Source organism: Sinocyclocheilus rhinocerous, unplaced genomic scaffold, assembly GCF_001515625.1.
Source record: "Sinocyclocheilus rhinocerous isolate Xijiao unplaced genomic scaffold, SAMN03320098_v1.1 scaffold352, whole genome shotgun sequence".
Taxonomy (NCBI): Eukaryota; Metazoa; Chordata; class Actinopteri; order Cypriniformes; family Cyprinidae; genus Sinocyclocheilus; species Sinocyclocheilus rhinocerous.
The window spans coordinates 69,963-91,348 of record NW_015642448.1 but is presented as its reverse complement, the minus strand read 5'-3'; the positions used below and the strand labels follow the sequence as shown (position 1 = coordinate 91,348).

General features: G+C 35.2%; 2 protein-coding genes across 3 annotated transcripts in view; both read left to right on the top strand.

The window, feature by feature from the left end:
* LOC107755818 (protein NipSnap homolog 1-like) overlaps nucleotides 1-4,430 on the top strand; it is a 6,507-nt gene extending 2,077 nt beyond the window's left edge. The window contains exons 3-10 of the mRNA XM_016572738.1: nucleotides 434-479; nucleotides 859-953; nucleotides 1,515-1,585; nucleotides 1,679-1,819; nucleotides 2,512-2,543; nucleotides 2,742-2,836; nucleotides 2,925-3,008; nucleotides 3,919-4,430. Coding sequence (XP_016428224.1) covers nucleotides 434-479; nucleotides 859-953; nucleotides 1,515-1,585; nucleotides 1,679-1,819; nucleotides 2,512-2,543; nucleotides 2,742-2,836; nucleotides 2,925-3,008; nucleotides 3,919-3,983 — 629 coding nt within the window. The 3' untranslated portion in view covers nucleotides 3,984-4,430. The remainder of the gene's footprint in view (nucleotides 1-433; nucleotides 480-858; nucleotides 954-1,514; nucleotides 1,586-1,678; nucleotides 1,820-2,511; nucleotides 2,544-2,741; nucleotides 2,837-2,924; nucleotides 3,009-3,918) is intronic.
* Nucleotides 4,431-5,124: 694 nt separating this feature from the next.
* Nucleotides 5,125-21,386, top strand: part of castor1 (cytosolic arginine sensor for mTORC1 subunit 1) — a 44,194-nt gene continuing 27,932 nt past the window's right edge. For both annotated transcript variants that reach the window (XM_016572752.1, XM_016572751.1), the window contains exons 1-7: nucleotides 5,125-5,417; nucleotides 10,976-11,046; nucleotides 12,906-13,099; nucleotides 15,947-16,082; nucleotides 16,690-16,813; nucleotides 17,272-17,382; nucleotides 17,481-17,563. In XM_016572752.1, the coding sequence (XP_016428238.1) occupies nucleotides 5,305-5,417; nucleotides 10,976-11,046; nucleotides 12,906-13,099; nucleotides 15,947-16,082; nucleotides 16,690-16,813; nucleotides 17,272-17,382; nucleotides 17,481-17,563 (832 nt within the window). In that variant the 5' untranslated portion in view covers nucleotides 5,125-5,304. The remainder of the gene's footprint in view (nucleotides 5,418-10,975; nucleotides 11,047-12,905; nucleotides 13,100-15,946; nucleotides 16,083-16,689; nucleotides 16,814-17,271; nucleotides 17,383-17,480; nucleotides 17,564-21,386) is intronic.

Sequence of the window (21,386 nt, the reverse complement as noted above, 5' to 3'; positions counted from 1 at the left end):
GACATGGCTGCAGCGTCAACAATACTACAGCGAGAATAAAAGTTACGCTTTCTTTCTTTGCGTGAACATTTGGGCGGCTTTATGCAAATCTTCCCACATAGTGAGGTAGGTATGTGGGGGCGTGTTCGAACGAGCCGTTTTAGGTAGGTGTGGCTAACTCTTAACTTTTATAAAGAATATCTCTTTGGATTTGAGACTTTAGTCTTTGCAACTTTACAGATCTTCTTTATGCACCAAGAGCTTGTAACACTCTAAAGAGAAAGGAAAAAATGAAATCGCATCATATGACCCCTTTAAGTGGTTGATTTGAGTGATAAAATTTAAACTTAGAAAAACTACAGTAGAACATCAAGAACAAATAGTTTTTAACACTGCAAGATACTGGTCCATTTGTCTTTCCTGACATTTTCTAATCCTGTTTTTTTTCTTTCAGTTCACAATGTCAAGCCGGAATGCATGGAGGCATACAATAAAATGTCGTAAGCACCCTTTTGAGTTTTACAGTATATAATGCTGATAAAGTATGGAGTCTTGATTTCACTATGACACTTGCAGGCCTGCCGTGTCTAAATGTGATGTACTTTGGTTCCTTGATTGTCCTATGTGACCGTGATATGTTATCATTAATATAGTACCAATATGTCTTGCCCCAATTCCTGTTTCAATAGCAAATACATCAACACAGGAATGAAAACTGCATGTTAAATCTTTTTTTTTTTTTTTGCCTATTGATTATATGACTTTTTTGTGTGTGTGTGTGTGATTTAAGTTTAAAACAAGTTTAAATTAATATTTTTAAATTACTCCTACTGTCAAAATTACTCTCGTGTCTAAACTACTCGCACTGTCTATTTTGAGGGATGAGGTACAGAAAGAACTTCATCGGGATGCAGATTATCCATGTGAAGTCGTTGGAAGCTGGAACACCTGGTGCGGTGAACAGGATCAGGCAGGTGAGATGGAAGAACATATTTTTGTATTATGTTTTTGAAAGAAGTCTCTTATTATCACTAAGGCTGCATTTATTTGCTCATAAATACAGTAAAAAGAGTAATGCAGTGAAATATTTGTACAATTTCAAATTGTAATAATACAATGTTTGAATATATTTTAAGATGTAATTTAATCCTGTGATGAAACGTAGAATTTTCAGCATCATTACGTCAGTCTTCAGTGTCACATAATCATTTTAATATGCTGATTTGCTGCTCAAGAAATGTAACAGTTGTGCTGCTAAATATTTTTGTGGAGAACAGCATTTATGTGAAACAGAAATCATTCGTATCATTATAAATGTCTTTATTGTCACTTTTGATCAATGTATGCATCCTTGTTGAAAAAGAGCATTCATTTCTCTCTCTCTCTCAAAAAAAAAAAAAACTAACCTAACTGACCCCAAACCTTTGAAAAGTATTGTTTTTAAAGCACCAGATTTGGTTTGTTTAAATATCTGTTAGATGTTTTATATATCTTGTTACAGTGCTAGAGTGACACATGCTGTTTTGTGTTTGTAGTGCATCTCTGGAGGTATTCTGGTGGATATCCTGCTCTTACAGAGTGTTTGCGCAAACTCAACCGCAATATGGTATTTCACACATCTCTGTGCACTTACATTTTGGATGTAAGAATGTCAAAATCCATATATTGTTTGTCCTTTATCAAAATGTTTCCTGTGCAGGCGTATCTTGCATTTCGAAAAGAGAGGAGTAAAATGTTGATCTCCCGATGCAACCAGCTTCTTCTGGAGTTTAGTTTCTGGAATGAGCCTGCGCCCAGAAGCGGCCCCAACGTTTATGAACTGAGAACATATCAACTAGTAGTAAATGGCATTTAATTATTCTGTTTTAAAGAGACACCTTTTTATTCAGGCCATCCAAGATGAGCTCTTTTGTCATCAGAACAGATCTGGAGAAATTTAGTTTCACTTGCTCACCAATGGGTCCTCTGCAGTGAATGGGTGCCGTCAGAATGAGAGTCCAAACAGCTGATAAAACAGTACATAATAACGCTTCCTCCAGTGAAAAAGTCTATCCCCTCTTGTCCTCTCACATCAAAATCCACTGACACATTTGCTTATGTGACTGTTTTTGCTTGGGAGTGATGCTTGATCTATGAACATTAATCTCCTAATTCAGATGAAACAAATTTTTCACTGGAGATATCAGTTATTATGGATAGAGGACTCGTATTTTAGCTGGAAGTAACAGCTTGAAGTTAAAAACATCTTGATGGATTTGTTTCTTACAAACAAGCAGCTTTTTGCTTAAGACATTGATTGATGGACTGGAGTTGTGTGTTTGGACTCTCATTCTGACGGCACCCATTCACTGCAGAGGATCCATTGGTGAGCACATGATGTAATGCTAAATTTCTCCAAATCGATTCTGATGAAGAAACAAAGTCACATCTTGGATAGCCTGAGGGTGAGTACATTTCAGCAAATGTTAAGTTTTGTGTGAGCTTTTCCTTTAACTTTTTTCTCTGTTTTTGTCCTGAAATTGCTGAATGAAGCCCGGAACTATGATCGAATGGGGAAATAATTGGTAAGTTTGTGTGTGAATTGTAGAGTTTGACTTAAAGGGATAGTTCACCTTCAGTTGCTGGTCCCCATTGACTTCCATAGTATTCCACACTATGCAAGTCAGTGGGGACCAGCAACTGAAGGTGAACTATCCCTTTAAGGGAAAATACTGATATTATATCACCATGTTGCGTATTTAATCTATTTGATCATGTTCCAGGGCTCGAGCAATCAAATATAGACAGGAAAACAATGAAGCAGTGGGTGGTTTCTTCACACAGATCGGTGAATTGTATGTTGTTCATCATTTATGGGGTAAGAACATCCTTCACTGAGCACATATCTTTTTCTGGTCATTGCATATTATTAGGTGCTTTAAAATAATATTTTTAATGTGTTTTAGCCTATAAAGACCTGCAGTCCAGACAAGAGACCAGAAATGCTGCTTGGTTAAAAGAAGGCTGGGATGTCAATGTGCACTATACAAGTGAGTTAGAACAAAGACAGCGGGTGTTTGAAATACAGTATTGGTGTAGTGATTATTGCATACTGCATAATATACTGTATACTGCCTGTCTGTTAAAAAATTATGTGCACATATTATTTTAATGTAGCTTTACAGAGTTATACACTACTGTTCAAATGTTTTTTTTTACAGTAACAATGAAGACATTTTAATTCTTCTATTTCAAATACAATAAAAACAGTTTCCACAAAAAAATTAGGCAGCACAACTGTTTTCTACATAATAATAATAAATGTTTTTAGAGCAGCAAATCAGCATATTAAAATAATTTCTGAAGGATCATGTGACACTGAAAATTTAGCTGTACCATAACAGGAATAAATTGCATTTTAAAATACCTACATTAAAACAGAAAACAGTTATTTTAAATTGTAATAATATTTTACAATATTACTGTTTTTATTGTATTTTTGATCAAATAAATGCAGCCTTGGTGAGCATAATTCTTTTAAAAACTTTAAAAAGTCTTACAAACTGCCAAACTTTTGAATGGTAGATTATGTTTTAATATGCAACCATAAATGTTTCAAACGGTGTTATCCTTCATTGCCACTTTTTTAATTCAGTGTTATCCGCTTTTCTCTGGAAAAAAAAAAAATGCTATTTGCTATTTTCAATTATGTAAAAATGTCTTAACTTTTGGCAGTCTGATCAAATAATGAGTCAAAAGGGAGATTTGGGAATTCTGGGTATTCCTTGCATAAAGTAAATGTGCATACTTCTCACAGTATGCTAGAGTACTGCAGAAATATGAATCAGGTCAAAGCACAATCAAAGTGTTTTCTTTGTAAACGTCGCCACCTGGTGGATTTCAGTAGAACTGTTAGAACTGTTCAGTACATTCAAACTTGTTTATTTCTGTTTTTGACAGTGCCTCTTATCCAGAAGATGGAATCGAGAATTATGATCCCCATGGAACATTCACCTCTGCAGTAAAATCAACAGTGTTTCACCTGTGATGATACCAAATACACAATCCACCAGGAGATCTACTGTTCTGACTTTACTCAAACACATCTGAAGCAGATGATCACAGTCTTCAGGTCCTCTTGAAGTAGACAGCAAGTAGACTGCAAGAAGGCAAAAGTGTGCCAGTGTTGAAGCCAATCTGAGAACTACTACAATCTGACAGACCCCAGTGCCTTTGTGTGAGACTGTTAAAGTATATATATAATTAAAAAAATTACAGTCTTGTTTTTAGTCATCATTCTCCTTTCTGATGCATCATTTGGCCTGTTGGAGTGCTTGAGGAAACTGCCTGTCAGCATAGCTCTTTATCTACAATTAAAAGAAATGTGTTCAATTTAACGCGTTTATCAGAATACTTCATTTTAATGTTGTAAAATTTAAAACTCCAGTTTAGGATAATAAATTACGAAATAATTTCTGTTGACCTGTAGTCTCTTCTTACACTATATTCGATTATTATTATTTTATAATAAATGTATGATATTACCATGGTCATTTTCACTATATATAAAAAATTAGCAATGAAACAGTCCCATTTTTAAATACTGCTGTCCCTTTAAGAGCAGGGGGGCGTGTGACACAACTGCTTTTCGAACCATACAAGTAGAAGAATACAATGAACTGGTAGAATGGCAACAGGCTTGAAACGATGTGTTCCAAAGTGGGTGGGGCTTCGCGACGCGTATGTTTTCAGATTCGATGGATTTAAATAATAATTCTCCGAATCACAATCAATAATTGTGGCAGTTTCTCCGTGTCATTTTCGGGTGTAAATTACTGCCTTGAATATTTGCTGAAGCGAAATGTAAGCGGAGTTGTCACGTGATTCCTGTTACTTTGCTCAGCGCTGATCAGATTCACCTTATCACGATCACTTGTGATGACTTCATATGGATTTTTTTGTATATATATTTTACACAGAATATTTCTTTTAATTCATTATAATGTTAATTCTTGAACATGATAGATTTTAAAAAACACTTTTTAATCTACAAAAATCTTAAATAAGACAATCAGCTTTTACGCCCCCCGGAGGAAGCCAACTGTATGTCCCATTGTAAACAGCATTTTAGATCCACTTTCCAATTAGTTCTCGAATCGAATTACATCGAATGAGTCTCTCCCACCAGCCAGCCACAGCGTGCCCGATGCACGAGGATTAAGCGTTTTGGTAGCGCAGGGGTATGTAACATCACATTAGGCGGATCTCGCATTGCGTTATTTAACGCGTCCACCTGCACTGCATAGAATACATTTTCACGGCGTCTTCCTGGTGGACTAGTGAACGATGGACCTGCACATCTTGGACCATAGATTAAGGGTCACATCCATAAGTAAAACGGGACTTGAACAGTACACACACCCCCTAATCAAACTGATATTTCTCAGAAACAGGACGAGGTAAGAACAGTCAACGCCTGTATGAGTTTGCAAACATGTTTTTACGCGTTTGATGGTGCTATAGCTCTTCATTAGACACCAGTTCAAGTACATAGCTTGCTTGTTTACTATGTGTTCAACTGCAAAGTAAGAGCCTCGCCCTGTTTTGGTTAGTTTGGACAAATGATAAATGACCAAAGAATGTCAGATCATGCACATGCACTTGGGGCCTTTAACTTGTACTTAAAAGGACACATTGAAAAGCTGTTTTTCATAAAGTGAGCAATTTCTTGTGCTCAGTTATGACTTGAAATAATGCCAACCTAGTAGCTGCCTACCTGGCTAGACAACATTTTTGGGCATGCAGGTTTTGACATACCTCCCATACATTAAGTTTTCATCCTAACTTCAAACTTTGCATGTAAAAAATATCCCATAGTTGACATTCACTGCCTGTACATTAACATGGGACAAAATAAAAACACTTAAAGTTGGACTTTTATTTCATTGCATACATAACTAAATATCAGCAAGTTGCTTTTTTGGTAAATTATATGTATTGAAGTAATTTTCTGCACGTCTCATTTGCTGACATTAAATTCTATGTTAATATTGGCATTATATCATAATTTATTGGCCACCTTTCGCTATCATTGGTCATTGAAAAACCCATGTTTTGATATTACTGAGTGAGTAAATGATTAATAATAAATTCCGAAGTAGTGTGTAGAATACACATTGCACAATTATAACATCATTTATTTACTGCAACGTCAAATCATTACTTTTGTCCATGTTAATGTGTTCAGTTATACTCTGTATTTTGCACTTGAATAAAGGGGTTATTATTAATAAAAAAGCAAAAGATCGATTAAAATCAAAAGGTAGTGGGACATGTCCGTAGTTAACTTCAGTAGACTTCAGTACATTTTATGATCTGCTTAATGCCGTTGAATGGGGTGCTTTTTCTCATGTCTGCGAGGACGAGGGAATGGCAACAGGCCTTTCAGGATTGGATTCCCACAGAGCTTAGAAAAAGATTGGAGTTTGTGTATTCGATATGCCTTTTCTGGTTCGTTCAGGCATATCTTGTTGAACTTTCCAGAACCTTGAATGCTACAGATTGATAATGTTCCAGAGTTGAGCATATCACTTCCAAATACTTAAACGAACGTTGTTGTTTTTATTTTTATCTTAAAATACACCAATTAAATTGATAGTTCACCCAAAGCTAAAATTCTGTCATCATTTACTCACCCTAAAAGCACTTACAACTCATGCACCATATTCAAAGCCGTCTGCAACCATACGATAGCTTTTAGTGAAGAGCAGACTGAAATGTATGTTGTTTTTCACTGAAAATCTTATTTTCCGCTGTAGCTCTCAAATACTCTTCATGCATGAGCATATTCAAACTTGCCTTGTCAGTTTTGATATCATTGACACCAAGCAGCATTGGTTGTTGATGTCTCTTGCTTTACTTAATAGGACATGTTAAGAGTTTAAGTGGTGACAGATTTCATTTTTGGATGAATTATGCTTTTAAAGGTCAGAAGGAGTGCTCCCACAAACACAACATGATCTCATCTGGTAATGTTATCTTCTCCACATGTGCAGCTTTGAGCACAGCGAGAGGAACATTTTTCTGAACAGGCCTTCTGTGAATGGTGCGTTAACTGCATCTGCTTGTTTTGACTGGCTCGAAAAAAAAAAATTCTGTCACCATTTGCTCTTATGTTGTCATAAACCTGTTGTTGAACTCGAAAGGAGATATTTTGAATAATGGTCTTTCAAGATTTTAAAAGTCATAAAACTTGAGGTGAACTCGGATCAGAACGATTTGTGAGTTTTTCAGATTTTTTCGAGTTATTCAGAGTCATTGAAAAGATCGAACTCAGAAGAATGACTCGTTCACAACTCGGAAATTAGGTGTCATTCACTGTGAGTGAACTGTGCGTATACACAAATTTGTAAGTGAAATCTGCATTCAAACATTTTTACCAACAAATCATCATGATTCTTTAATAACTTTGGTACTGACATTTATTGTAAATTTACGAAATTATGCAGGAACAACTGAAACCACACAAACAAAAATCAACCGTATAAACTATTTAAGAAGATAAAATATTATAAATAGTTGTAATCTTTAACCTGCTTGATTAATCGATATAAAAACCAAATTGTGAAATGGATCACTGCGTTTTTCTGTCAAAATAAAAGTTTGATGGTTTAACTTTTGTCAATTAAGAAAATAGGATGGCCATAATTATTATAGTCATTTTGCTGCTTCAAAATGAAAAATAAAATTATTATAATATTGTATTTCTTTTACTCTATTTTATTTTATGGGGAAATATTACAATAATATTTTTTTTGTTTTAATTTATCCATTTTAAGTAATAGTAATAATATTAAAAGCATTATTATTATTATTATTATTATATAGCCATAATTATATGTAATCACAAAATTTTGGCCAAATTGTGCAAACAAGCATAGCAAAGCTCGATAAAAAAAATTATTTAAATATACTTTTTTTATTTTTTAATATACATGCAAATTTTCCTGTGCGTATAATGAAAGTGCATAGGATAGTTTGTAGTTGATGTAATGATTTATCAGTAAATAAAGACTTAAATAAAAGTATTTTTTTCCCTCTTAGAAATCTATTTTCTGACCTGAAATACAGCACACTGCTACAGGGAACATAGTTCTTTCCCTTTTCTCACCGTTCTGGATGGTGTTGGTTTAACACCACTCCTATATTTCTCTGTTTTCCAGATGGATTTGGAGTGCTTACAGGAAGTTGAACCCTGGGAGCTCTAGATATTGTTAGGAAGTGTGAGACTAGCTGACACAATGCTGCTTTGCTGAGTTAGCCCTGAGGGGGTGGGTGTATTATTTCCCTTCTGTTCGGCCCTTGCATTGATGTGCCCAGTGGTTGGGGTCCGGATTGTATTGTGCTGAGTTGCAGACAGAACAGGAATCAGCTGTGCACATGAAGAGTCCTGTGGGTGGCTGCCAGTACAGTATCGCAGCTTCCTTCAGATAACGGCTGGTGCACTGCTGAGTCTGCCTCAACTGCTGTAGTTAATGTGAAAGTTAGAAAGTGCTTGTTGTTAGCGGACTACTTCATCTGTCACATTGATTAATCGAGATTAATCACATCCAAAATAAAAGTTTGTTTACATGACATGTGTGTACTGTGTATATTTATATGTATATATAAAATACACACACATACATGTGCATATATATTTAAGAAATAATTACGTGTGTGTATTCATATTTATATATGATTTTATTATATATAAATATAAATATGTTACATATATTTCTTAAATATATGCCTGTATGTGTGTATTTATATACATATATACACACAATACATACACACATAATTGTGTAAACACAAACTTTTTTTTTTAGATGCGATTAATCATGATTAATCGATTTGACAACCCTAATAAGAAATCGAACTCAAAAACTGCTTTACACTTAAGTTCCAAAAACATAAATGTACAACATATAACATATCATGTATAAAACTAACCCAAGTCACATGATACAATACTAATAACACAAAACGTACATATAACTAAATACAGAATCACTTATATAAAGAAAAATATTACGCAATTCTTAATGTCATTTATGGTTCTAACACATTATTAAAGGGGTCATATGATGCGATTTCAATTTTTCCTTTCTCTTTGGAGTGTTACAAGCTCTTGGTGCATAAAGAAGATCTGTAAAGTTGCAAAGACTAAAGTCTCAAATCCAAAGAGATATTCTTTATAAAAGTTAAGCTGGATAGCTGGCCAATCAGAGCATACCTCGCTTTTCAGACCAATGAGGTTTGTAAAAATCGACGCGTTTCAGAAAGGCGGGGCATAGAGGAGAAACAATAATGTACAGTATGTGGAAAATAATGTTTTTTGAACCTTAAACCGCCTAAACACATTTCATTACACCAAATACACAAAATGATGTTCTTTTTAGCAGCATCATATGACCCCTTTAAACCATAACGTTTTAAAGCACTTTCAATTATCATTCATTGTCACTGCATGGGGAAAAAACATTCAGGTTAAAACTTCTCCTTTAGTTTTCCTAGAGTAAAAAAAGTCATAACGGTTTGGGAAAACATGATAGCAGTAATATGATAAAATTTGGCAATAATAATAATTATCATTAGCCTAACTATTGGATGTTTTTGTTTACCAAGTAAAAGCATTCACTTGTTGCATTACTACTTTTTTGAGTATTAATGTATTTGCAAAATTTGGGGTCAGTAAGATCTTTCTATCTGTCTGTCTGTTTGTCTTTTTTTTACTTTTTTTTATTAATGCTTTTATAAATCAAGGATGCATTAAATTGATCAAAAGTGACAGTAAATACATTTATAATGCTACTAAATATTTCTATTTCAAATAAATGCTGTTCTTTTGAACATTTCTATTCATCAATGAATACATTTTAGGAAAAATATTACGCAGCACAACTGTTTTCAACATTGAGAATAATCACAAATGTTTCTTGAGCAGCAAATCAGCATATTATTATGTTATAATTATTATCATATGTTCCTGTGGCTCAGTGGTAGAGCATTGTGTTAGCAGCGCAAAAGGTCGTGGGTTCGATTCCCAGGGAACACACATACTGGTAAAAAATGTATAGCCTGAATGCACTGTAAGTCAGCGTCTGCTAAATGCATAAATTATTAATTATTAAATTAGATTAGAATGATCTCTGAAGGATCATATGACACTGAAGACTGGAGTGATGATGCTGAAAATTCAGCTTTACATCACAGGAATAAATTTGAATATATTTAAATTAAAAAAAAAAAAATTTATTATAATAATATTTCACAATATTTTTGTATTTTTTATCAAATAAATGCAGCCTTGGTGAGCAGAAGATACTTTTACTAACCCCAAACTTTTGAAAAGTAGTGTATTTTTATATTTTTAACCTAATAAATTAATGTAATTAGACTACATGATCAATTTACATAACTAATCAATATTAGTGTGTTTCATCTTTGTTTTAGTTGTTTTGATGCTGATAGATGAAATTCCGTGAAACCAGTCTGGACTTCATTTGTACAAATCAACTCTCAACAGTTCTTTTCCCATGATTCTCAGCTCTGTGGCTCTTAGACAGTAGATCAGACTGAATGAAGTGGAGTATGTTGTTCTGGGTTCCTGGACCAACTCGTAAAGAATTTGGCTCAAACCCTGTTGTGGAGAAACCAATTCACACAAACTTTTCTCTTTTTAACACGCACATCAAGCACCTCATATTTATCAATCACAACAAACCGAAATGCAGAACCATATGAATGGATTTCAGAAAGAGAAAGAGAAAATGACATTAACTTTTTCTGCAGAGGGGTTTGATGTGGTTTGTGTCTCCATCCCACACCTCTCGGCTGAAACACTCTTTACAGCAATCTGCCATTGTTTTTTTCCATTATGCAACGTCTGATCTGTCTGTTTGGTTTTGCTTCTTTCTCTCTCTCCCTCTGTTTATTTTCCCTCTCTCCTGTGCTTTTTCTCTTTCTCTCACAGATGCAAATTTTTCAGTCTCACAGAGACTCCGGAAAATTACACAGTTGTCCTTGATGAGGAGGGATTTAAAGGTAAAACACACACTCACACACACATGAACTGCTGTCATAAGGCTCTTGTGTTCAATTGACGATGACACACATTGTCATGGACTATACTGAGAACTCTATCATTTTATTTATAGTTATGTTATCATTTTATGTTGTCAACATATATAATTGTTCCTGGGGACTTTTAATCTGACGTTTCACATTGTACATTTCCAAAACCTGGGTTAACATTCTTATTTGCATAATTACATGATTGGCTAAATATGATGCCAAAAATTTAAATTACTCTTTATTTGATTGGTTCATTACTTGAAACCGCACTGAAATGTGAAGAATATGGAAATGTGTGACATGTTTGAACAAGACTTGGTACATTTTTTTTAATTTTTTTATTGTGCTGTATGTATTTCAAGCAATAAAACATTTTTATAGTTTATATATGTTAATAAAACAGTTTTTGTCTTTTAAGGAGGCCTAAAACCATTAACACCTAATAATTGATCATTTCATTAAAGGGGTCATATGATGTTGCTAAAAAGAACATTATTTGGTGTAATGAAATGTGTTTATGCGGTTTAAGGTTCAAAAAACACATTATTTTCCACATACTGTACATTATTGTTTCTCCTCTATGGCCCACCTTTCTGAAACGCGTCGATTTTTACAAAGCTCATCGGTCTGAAAAGCGTGGTGTGCTCTGATTGGTCAGTTATCCAGTGCGTTGTGATTGCCTGAATACCTCAAGCGTGTGACGGAAATGTTACGCCCCTACCATATTGTGATGCCCTGTCCGGCCGGAGCGACGAGACAAAAACATTAAAACCCATTATAAACGAGGCATTTGTTGCGTCCAGTGGGGACGGATTATAATGACATATACTGTCTTTTAAGCGTTGCATCGCACCACGTAAACATAAAAATTCTTTATGCACCAAGAGCTTGTAACACTCCAAAGAGAAAGGAAAAATTGAAATTGCATCATATAACCCCTTTAAGTATTTATATAAAACATTTAATAAAAATTATAATTATATCTCTTTCAGCTCTGTATAAAAATATATTTACATGTAATATAATATTATACTAAAGTTTGGAGTCGGTAAGGGTGTTTAAATTTTTTGGTTTTTTTAAGTCTCTTGTGCTCACCCAGACTGCATTTATTTGATTAAAAATACCCAATTTTTTGAAACAAAAGAAACAGTAATATTGTGAAATGCTATTACAATTATTAAATATTTATTATTTTAAATTGAATTATAATAATTATATAATATTATGAAATTATTTTCAATTTGAAGCAGAATTTTCAGCAACTATTTTTAGATGATGTGAAGAAAATGTCTCTGCCGTTCGCTTGTGCAAAACTGTTGAAAAGTTTGCTGTTTTCTATTTGAATATATTTTGAAATGTAATTTATTCCTGTGATGCCAAACTGAATTTTCAGCATCATTACTCCAGTCTTCAGTGTCACATGATCCTTCAGAAATCATTCTAATATACTGATTTGGTGCTTAAGAAACATTTCTTATCAATGTTGAAAATGGTCTGGATGCTTAATATTTTTGTGGAAACTGCAATACTATGTTCAAAAGAACAGCATTTATTTGAAATAGATTTTTTTTTGTAACATTATAAATGTCTCTACTGTCAGTTTTGATCAGTTTAATGCATCCTTACTGAATAAATGTGTTTTTTGTTTTGTGTTTCCCCCAAACTGAATGGTAGCTCCTCTTTCAGTGCAAGGCATTATAAAGTTTGATCACTTAGAAAAAAATTTGCTATTACTTTTCTATTAATATTTTGTAAAATGTGAAAACTGGTATATTTGTATATTGACACTGACTTCTGTATGTCCTCTTCATCACATCCTCATCCTCCAGAGCTCCAGCCGTCTGAGCACTTACAGGTGGAGGGCTCCACTTGGCTCCCGCTCAATGTCGTCTCCAATGGCAACGCCTCCAGCAGCTCACAGGCCGTGGGCGTCACCAAGATCGCCAAATCCGTTATCGCTCCATTGGCCGAGCAGCATGTGTCCGTCTTCATGCTGTCCACCTATCAGACGGACTTTATTCTGGTAAGCGAGTCTGGTGTGTCTCTGTGATCATTGAGACACATATATCTAATTTAAGCCTGTCAGCAATGTTTCTAAAAAATACTTGGATGAGTGTAAACTGCACCAAATGATGGAAGTATTATGTCAGTGAATCAGGGTTGTTATAGATAACTAAAATTAAAAATATAAAAAAAATTCAATACTTGAAATACAATAAATGTTAGCTGAAATATAATAAAAAAAACAAATAAAAATGTCAAAAACGCAAAACGAAATGACTAAAACTTAAAATGAAAACAGTAAACATTAAAAAAATCTAATTTTAAAGTTTAATAGTATATCAATGATACTAAAATAACACTGCAATGAATAACCAAAATATTTTATGTTCAGCTAAAATCTCAAATAAATTATTATAATTTTTTTAATAAAATGTTTTGTTGCTTTCTTTGGTTAGTTAAACACAGCACAAAGCTAAGATGTAGATCTGACGGACATTTGGCTGAATCCAGAGACAGAACATTGTTAATAAATGATGTATTAAGGAAAAGGCAGCATAAACATGCGCCAACATCAAACACACCTGCCTGTTGTAAATGTTTTACAATTTTATGACCCTTATGTTTTAATAAGTTGGTAGATGTGTGATGAACATTGTGTAATGTTGATTGGTCTCTGTGCATTATACTTTCAAGGGCAGTTACGCTTTTGTAATAAGCTAATTTACAGTTTTGCTAATAACTCTAGAGCTGTGTGGGCCAGAATCTATTTTTTTATCCTGGTTTAAAAACTTTTTTTGTTTGTTTGTTTTCTTTTTGGAAAACTGACTTAAGAAACATTTCTTATCAATGTTGAAAATGGTCTGGATGCTTAATATTTTTGTGGAAACTGCAATACTATGTTCAAAAGAACAGCATTTATTTGAAATAGATTTTTTTTTGTAACATTATAAATGTCTCTACTGTCAGTTTTGATCAGTTTAATGCATCCTTACTGAATAAATGTGTTTTTTGTTTTGTGTTTCCCCCAAACTGAATGGTAGCTCCTCTTTCAGTGCAAGGCATTATAAAGTTTGATCACTTAGAAAAAAATTTGCTATTACTTTTCTATTAATATTTTGTAAAATGTGAAAACTGGTATATTTGTATATTGACACTGACTTCTGTATGTCCTCTTCATCACATCCTCATCCTCCAGAGCTCCAGCCGTCTGAGCACTTACAGGTGGAGGGCTCCACTTGGCTCCCGCTCAATGTCGTCTCCAATGGCAACGCCTCCAGCAGCTCACAGGCCGTGGGCGTCACCAAGATCGCCAAATCCGTTATCGCTCCATTGGCCGAGCAGCATGTGTCCGTCTTCATGCTGTCCACCTATCAGACGGACTTTATTCTGGTAAGCGAGTCTGGTGTGTCTCTGTGATCATTGAGACACATATATCTAATTTAAGCCTGTCAGCAATGTTTCTAAAAAATACTTGGATGAGTGTAAACTGCACCAAATGATGGAGGTATTATGTCAGTGAATCAGGGTTGTTATAGATAACTAAAATTAAAAATATTAAAAAAATTCAATACTTGAAATACAATAAATGTTAGCTGAAATATAATAAAAAAAACAAATAAAAATGTCAAAAACGCAAAACGAAATGACTAAAACTTAAAATGAAAACAGTAAACATTAAAAAAATCTAATTTTAAAGTTTAATAGTATATCAATGATACTAAAATAACACTGCAATGAATAACCAAAATATTTTATGTTCAGCTAAAATCTCAAATAAATTATTATAATTTTTTTAATAAAATGTTTTGTTGCTTTCTTTGGTTAGTTAAACACAGCACAAAGCTAAGATGTAGATCTGACGGACATTTGGCTGAATCCAGAGACAGAACATTGTTAATAAATGATGTATTAAGGAAAAGGCAGCATAAACATGCGCCAACATCAAACACACCTGCCTGTTGTAAATGTTTTACAATTTTATGACCCTTATGTTTTAATAAGTTGGTAGATGTGTGATGAACATTGTGTAATGTTGATTGGTCTCTGTGCATTATACTTTCAAGGGCAGTTACGCTTTTGTAATAAGCTAATTTACAGTTTTGCTAATAACTCTAGAGCTGTGTGGGCCAGAATCTATTTTTTTATCCTGGTTTAAAAACTTTTTTTGTTTGTTTGTTTTCTTTTTGGAAAACTGACTTTTCTCAAAGTCTTTCTAGGCTGCTTTTTTATTTGTAAAAAATACTGATTTGATAAGGGGTTTTTTTTTCCATTGATTAAAAAACAATTAAAGTGTGCAATGAAGCTGTGGCCCAGTATTGACTGTAATAAGCTAATTTACAGTTTTGCTAATAACTCTAGAGCTGTGTGGGCCAGAATCTATTTTTTTATCCTTGTTTAAAAACTTTTTTTGTTTGTTTGTTTTCTTTTTGGAAAACTGACTTTTCTCAAAGTCTTTCTAGGCTGCTTTTTTATTTGTAAAAAATGCTGATTTGATAAGGGTTTTTTTTTCCATTGATTAAAAAACAATTAAAGTGTGCAATGAAGCTGTGGCCCAATATTGACTAATATTTCTTGAATGTAAAGTCCAAACTTTACAAAAATTTGTGCGAAGAAACCACATTCTAAAGGTGCACACCAAATAGTCACCCACAGGGGGTGCTACAACAACAACAAAACAACCATAACTATTTGATTGACGTTTTGCATGTTGTTGTTTGGGAATAAGTGCTGCTAACATATGCTAAAAATGCAATAGCAATACAAAATTAAAGTATAAAACAAACACGACCACCTCAGGGAGTGCTGTTAGGTGATGTATATGAAAATGTATGCTATTAACACACTAAAAGGGATATTTGTGTTCTAGGTGCGAGAGAAAGACCTGTCGGTGGTGGTGGAGACTCTAGTGGAGGAGTTTAATATTTTCAGAGAGGAGGGAGGAGAGTCAGTGCCTGTCCACAGTCAGGACGCCTGCAACGGCCTGCAGCGAAACGGCAGAGAGGGTGAGAAAGCAGTGAAAGAAAGGCATACACTACCATTCAAAAGTTTGGGGTCGGTGTGAAGTCTCTTATGCTCTCCAAGGCTGCATATATTTGATTTAAAAAAATAGAGTAGAAACAGTAGTATTGTGTTATATTATTGCAACGTAAAATAACTGTTTTCTATTTGTATGTATTTTAAAATGTAATATATTTTTGTGACTCAAAGCTGAATTTTCAGCATCATAACTCCAGTCTACAGTGTGACATGATCCTTCAGAAATATTTCTAATATGATGATTTGCTGCTCTAGAAACATTTATTATCATCATCATTCATCATCATTTTAGAAAGCTTTGATATTTTTTTCCAGGATTCTTTAATGAATAGAAAGTGCATTGATGAACAGCATTTATTTAAACAGAATTTTTTTGTAACAATATAAATGTCTTTATGGTCACTTTTGATATATTTAATGCATCCTTGCTGAATAAGTGTTAGTTTCTTTAAAAAAAACAACTGACTCCCAACATTTGAACTAATGCAATGGCTTCTTGAAAAGGTCATATTATGAGAAATAGTGAAATTGATTATTTAAGAATAGTCCATTATACTATGTGTGTGTGTTCAGTTCCACATGCAACAGTTCATCCAGTGCTGATTCCAGAAAATAAATTTTGCGTAATGAGCTTGGATCCGGACACACTGCCAGCGATTGCCACAACCCTCATAGACGTTCTGTTTTACCCTAACAGGTATGAAACATGCTGCTGCAAACTCATGCAGTGATGCTGTATGCATCTCATTTTTCACTGCTTTGAGTTTTGCGTTTCCTCTTCAGCACATTACTTAGCTGACCAATATTTTTTTTTACCATTTCACTGCCACTAAGAGGTGTCTTGAACCAAGTCACAGTTTATGACGCATTACACTGTAGGGGAAAAGATGGGGTGAACTATGTCGCTTTTTTATACAAGTTGTTTTCTCAGCAGGAAGAAATAAGAGGTAAAACTGCTACTCCTAATTATAATTAGTGTCTCTTATAAACTGCAAGTAAAATATTTATTTATTATTTATATATTTATAAAAAAAAATGTGTCTGTTTGTTTGTGCAGTTATTTCCCTTGGCATATTCAGTTATAACATGTTGTTGGTTATTAAGTCTGTTAAGTGTTTTTTTTTTATTTCTTTTTAATGCATTTTTCTCCTGCAGTCCTAAAGAGGGCGCCAGTGTTGATCAGGACATGGAATGTATCAAGTTTTTCTCCTTCTCTCTGATTGATGGATACGTCTCTTTGGTGATGGACACAGAAGCACAGAGACAGTAAGACCCTCACAGAGTCATGAACAGGTCATCATATCAAAGATTTGCACGTTGCAGATTTAAATATGAAAAGATGTTTGTGTTTGTTTGTGTGTCAGATTCCCCACTGATCTTCTCTTCACCAGCTCTTCTGGTGAGCTCTGGAGGATGGTGAGAATAGGAGGGCAGCCTCTCGGCTTCGGTGAGCTTCAGAATACCTTCTTTTGGCCATTTGAATGCAGCATGTATCCTTTAGCCATGCCATAATGCATTGCAGCAAGCAAGAGTAAGCCAGTCACCCAGGATGAGTCGAATGAATAAAAAAAAAAAAGATTATAAATATGCTTACAATTCATTCAGCATTACAAGGTATCAATACAATTTTTTTTGATTTTTTAATTTATTTTAAAGTGTAGCTACACGTTACATGTACTTGCCATGTTAATAACAGTAAATTGTGCACAATTACAAATGTAAACCAAAATCTAACCCTAAACTTAGCCCTATAGTAAGTTTATGTAATTAATTAATTAATTAATGTTATTCAGTGCTTTATGAAATTAGACTGTAACAATGCCACCAAAAAATTCAATATTTTATTTTAATTTAATTTGGTTCTGATTTTAATAATTTTATTCTAATAATGAATATAATTTTTAATAAATAAATAAATATTTGTTGAAATACATTTAAATAAAAGGTCATTTAATTTAAATAAAATGATTGAATAACCAATATTTGTGTGTGATTATCTATTTGTATGCATTTTAGAGTCACAATAGTTTAACTTGATACCCTACTCTAGGGTTTCCCAAACTAGGGTTCGTTAGGAAACAGCAGGAGGTTCGTAAGCTGATGAAAAGCTAATAATTACTTGAATCACAAAAAATGTGAAATTAAAATAAAGCATTTTAAAAGAACATAATAAAACACTTACAAAAAAAAGATTAAATATTTTATTTGTTTACATGCATATCATGTTACCATTAACCAACATGAGAGAACCATGAGCATGCAAATGTGTGTTAAATTATCAGAATATTAACTTGTATCCCAGGGATACTTCAAGTAAATATTTTATGTCAAAAGAGTTCAGCGGACAAAAAAAAAAAGTTTGTGAATTCATGACCTACTTGAAATTAATTGTGAGTCAAGAACAGATCAATATCAGTCACTTATGAGGTTCTGTTTCCATTAGGACATTTACATTTTATCATTTAGCTTTTATCCAAAGCGACTTACAAATTAGGAGAACAATAGAAGCAATCAGACTAACTAGAGAGCAACAGTATGCAAGTGATGTGACAAGTCTCAGTTAGTCTAGCACAGTACACATAGCAATGTGTGTTTTTTTTTTTTTAAATGTTAAATAACTTAAAGCAAATAGTTAAGTGTTAGTATTAAATGGTCAGGTGCTGGAGAAAAAAAAAAAAAAAAAACTTTAGACGTTTTTTGAAAATGTCTAAATACTCAGCTGCTCAAATTGATATAGGCAGGTCGTTCCACCAGCTGGGAACAGTCCAGGAAAACATCTGTGAGAGTGATTTTGTGCCTCTTTGGGATGGCACCACAAGGTGTTGTTCACTTGCAGAATGCAAGCTTCTGGAGGAATCACAAAATGGCTATTCATGGAAAAGCCATGATAGGCGAGAGGGAGAGAGTGAAAGGTGACCTGTGGAGGAGTGCGAGTTGTGCCTGGAGTCAGTCTGAGGTTAGAAGTGATGAGGAAGTGGTCTGAGGTGTGCAACAGAGTAACTAGAGTGTTATCAGTGGCGCAATAAGGTTTAATTGGTTATCTGATTTGTGAGTAGCTGTAGTAGACACTCGCTTGTGGTCAAATGAGGCAAGCAGAGTGTTGAAGTCAGCAGCCTGGGGTTTACCTAGGTGGATGTTGAAGTCACCAAGTAGTACCAGAGGAGTATCGTCCTGAGGGAAGTTTGGGAGTAACACATCCAACTCCTCCAAGAAGTTACCCAGTTGACATGGGGGACGATAAACAATTACAAAGTGGATTTTAACGGGGTGGGTAATAGTAATTGCGTGTGATTCAAATGAACTGTTGTCAGTAAGAGATGGTAGAGGATCAAATTTCCATTCATTTGTAGACCGGTACCTCCACCCCTTGCTCAATTGGGAGAAATTGAGGGAAATTGGGGAAAAAGTTAAATAGAGAGGGCTGCAGGAGTGGCAGTGTCCTCAGGTTTGATCCAAATCTCAGTTAGGGCCATGAGGTTGAGACTTGAATGAGTAGCAGTAGATTAAATAAAGTCTGCTTTGTTTACAGCAGACTCGCAGTTCCAGAGACCAATTGGAATAGAGAGTAAAGTAGTAGTGGACATAGGGAAAGTACGCAGATTTCGCTGCCTCCTACGTACAGAGCGTGATTTACAAGTGTTGGTAGTAATAGTAGAGATTTGAAAGCACATAGGCAAGCTTCTGGAGGGCGCATAAGTCTGAACTATCAAGTTTAAGTACTTTGGTGCAGAGCCAGTGGTTGTCTTGTAGGCAAACATCATTGAATTTGATGCAAGCAGCTATTGGCAGCCAGTGCAAACTGATGAAGAGAGGTGTGACGTGGGCATTCTTCGGCTTGTTGAAGACCAATCTTGCTGCTGCATTCTGGATCAGTTGCAATGTCTTGATAGTACATGCCGGAAGGCCTGCCAAGTGAGCATTACAATAGTCCAGTCTGGAGAGAACAAGAGCTTGGACAAGGAGTTGTGCGGCCTGCTCTGATAGTAAGGATCTAATCTTCCTAATGTTGTATACGGCAAATCTGCAGGACTGGGCCGTTGTTGCAATATGGTCTGTGAAGCTTAACTGATCATCAATCACAACTCCCAAGGTTCCTGGCTGTCCTGGAAGGAGTTATGGTTGACGAACCTATCTGTATAGAGAAGTTGTGGTGAAGTGCTGGGTTGGCTGAGACCACGAGCAGTTGTGTCTGATGGCCCTTCATCCAGCCAGAAATATCTGCCAGACAGGCTGCAATGCGAACAGCTACCGTGGGATCATCTGGTTGGAATGAGAAGTAGAGCTGAGTGTCATCAGCACAGCAGTGATAGGAAAAGCCATGATAGATCCTAATGATGACATGTAGATGGAGAAGAGAAGTGGTCCAAGCACTGAGCCCTGAGGAACCCCGGTAGCAAGAAGTTGTGACTTGGAAACCTCTCCCCTCCAAGACATCCTGAAGGACCTAACTGAGAGGTAAGACTTCAACCACTGGAGTGTGGCTCCTGAGATGCCCATCTTCGTGAGGGTGGACAGGAGGATCTGGTGGTTAACTGTGTCAAAAGCAGGAAACAGATTCAGCAAGATGAGTACTGAGGATTTGGAAGCTGCTCTTGCCAGTCTCAGGGCTTCAGTAACCAAGAGCAGGGCAGTCTCAGTTGAGTGGCCGCTTTTGAAGCCAGATTGGTTGTTGTCCAGATGGTTGTTCTGTGCAAGAAACATAGACAGTTGGTTGAACACAACTCGCTCAAGTGTCTTTGCAATGAATGGAAGAAGGGATACCAGTATGTAGTTTTCTAAATGTGCTGGATTTAGAGAGGGTTTCTTAAGCAGTAGGGTTACGCAAACCAGCTTAAATGCTGTGGGAAATGTACCAGTGTGAAGAGAGGTGCTGATAATGTGAGTGAGTGCAGGTATAACTGAAGAAGAAATCGCTTGAAAGAGGTGAGTGAGGTTAGGATCAAGCGGACAGGTCAGGTAGGATGATTGGAAAGGATAAGTCTGCCTCCGAGAGTGGAGAGAGGGAGGAGAGAGAGTGTGTATTTGTTATGAAGTTTGTGGGTGGTGCGTGCTGGTCTGGATGAAAGGTGGCAAAGTTGTATAAGCAAGATGTTAGAGTGGAGCAAAAAGTGTTAGTGCCCAGTGCTGAAAACTGAGAGGGTGGAGGAAGTGAGGATGAAACCATAGAGGATAGGCGAGAGGGAGAGAGTGAAAGGTGACCTGTGGAGGAGTGCGAGTTGTGCCTGGAGTCAGTCTGAGGTTAGAAGTGATGAGGAAGTGGTCTGAGGTGT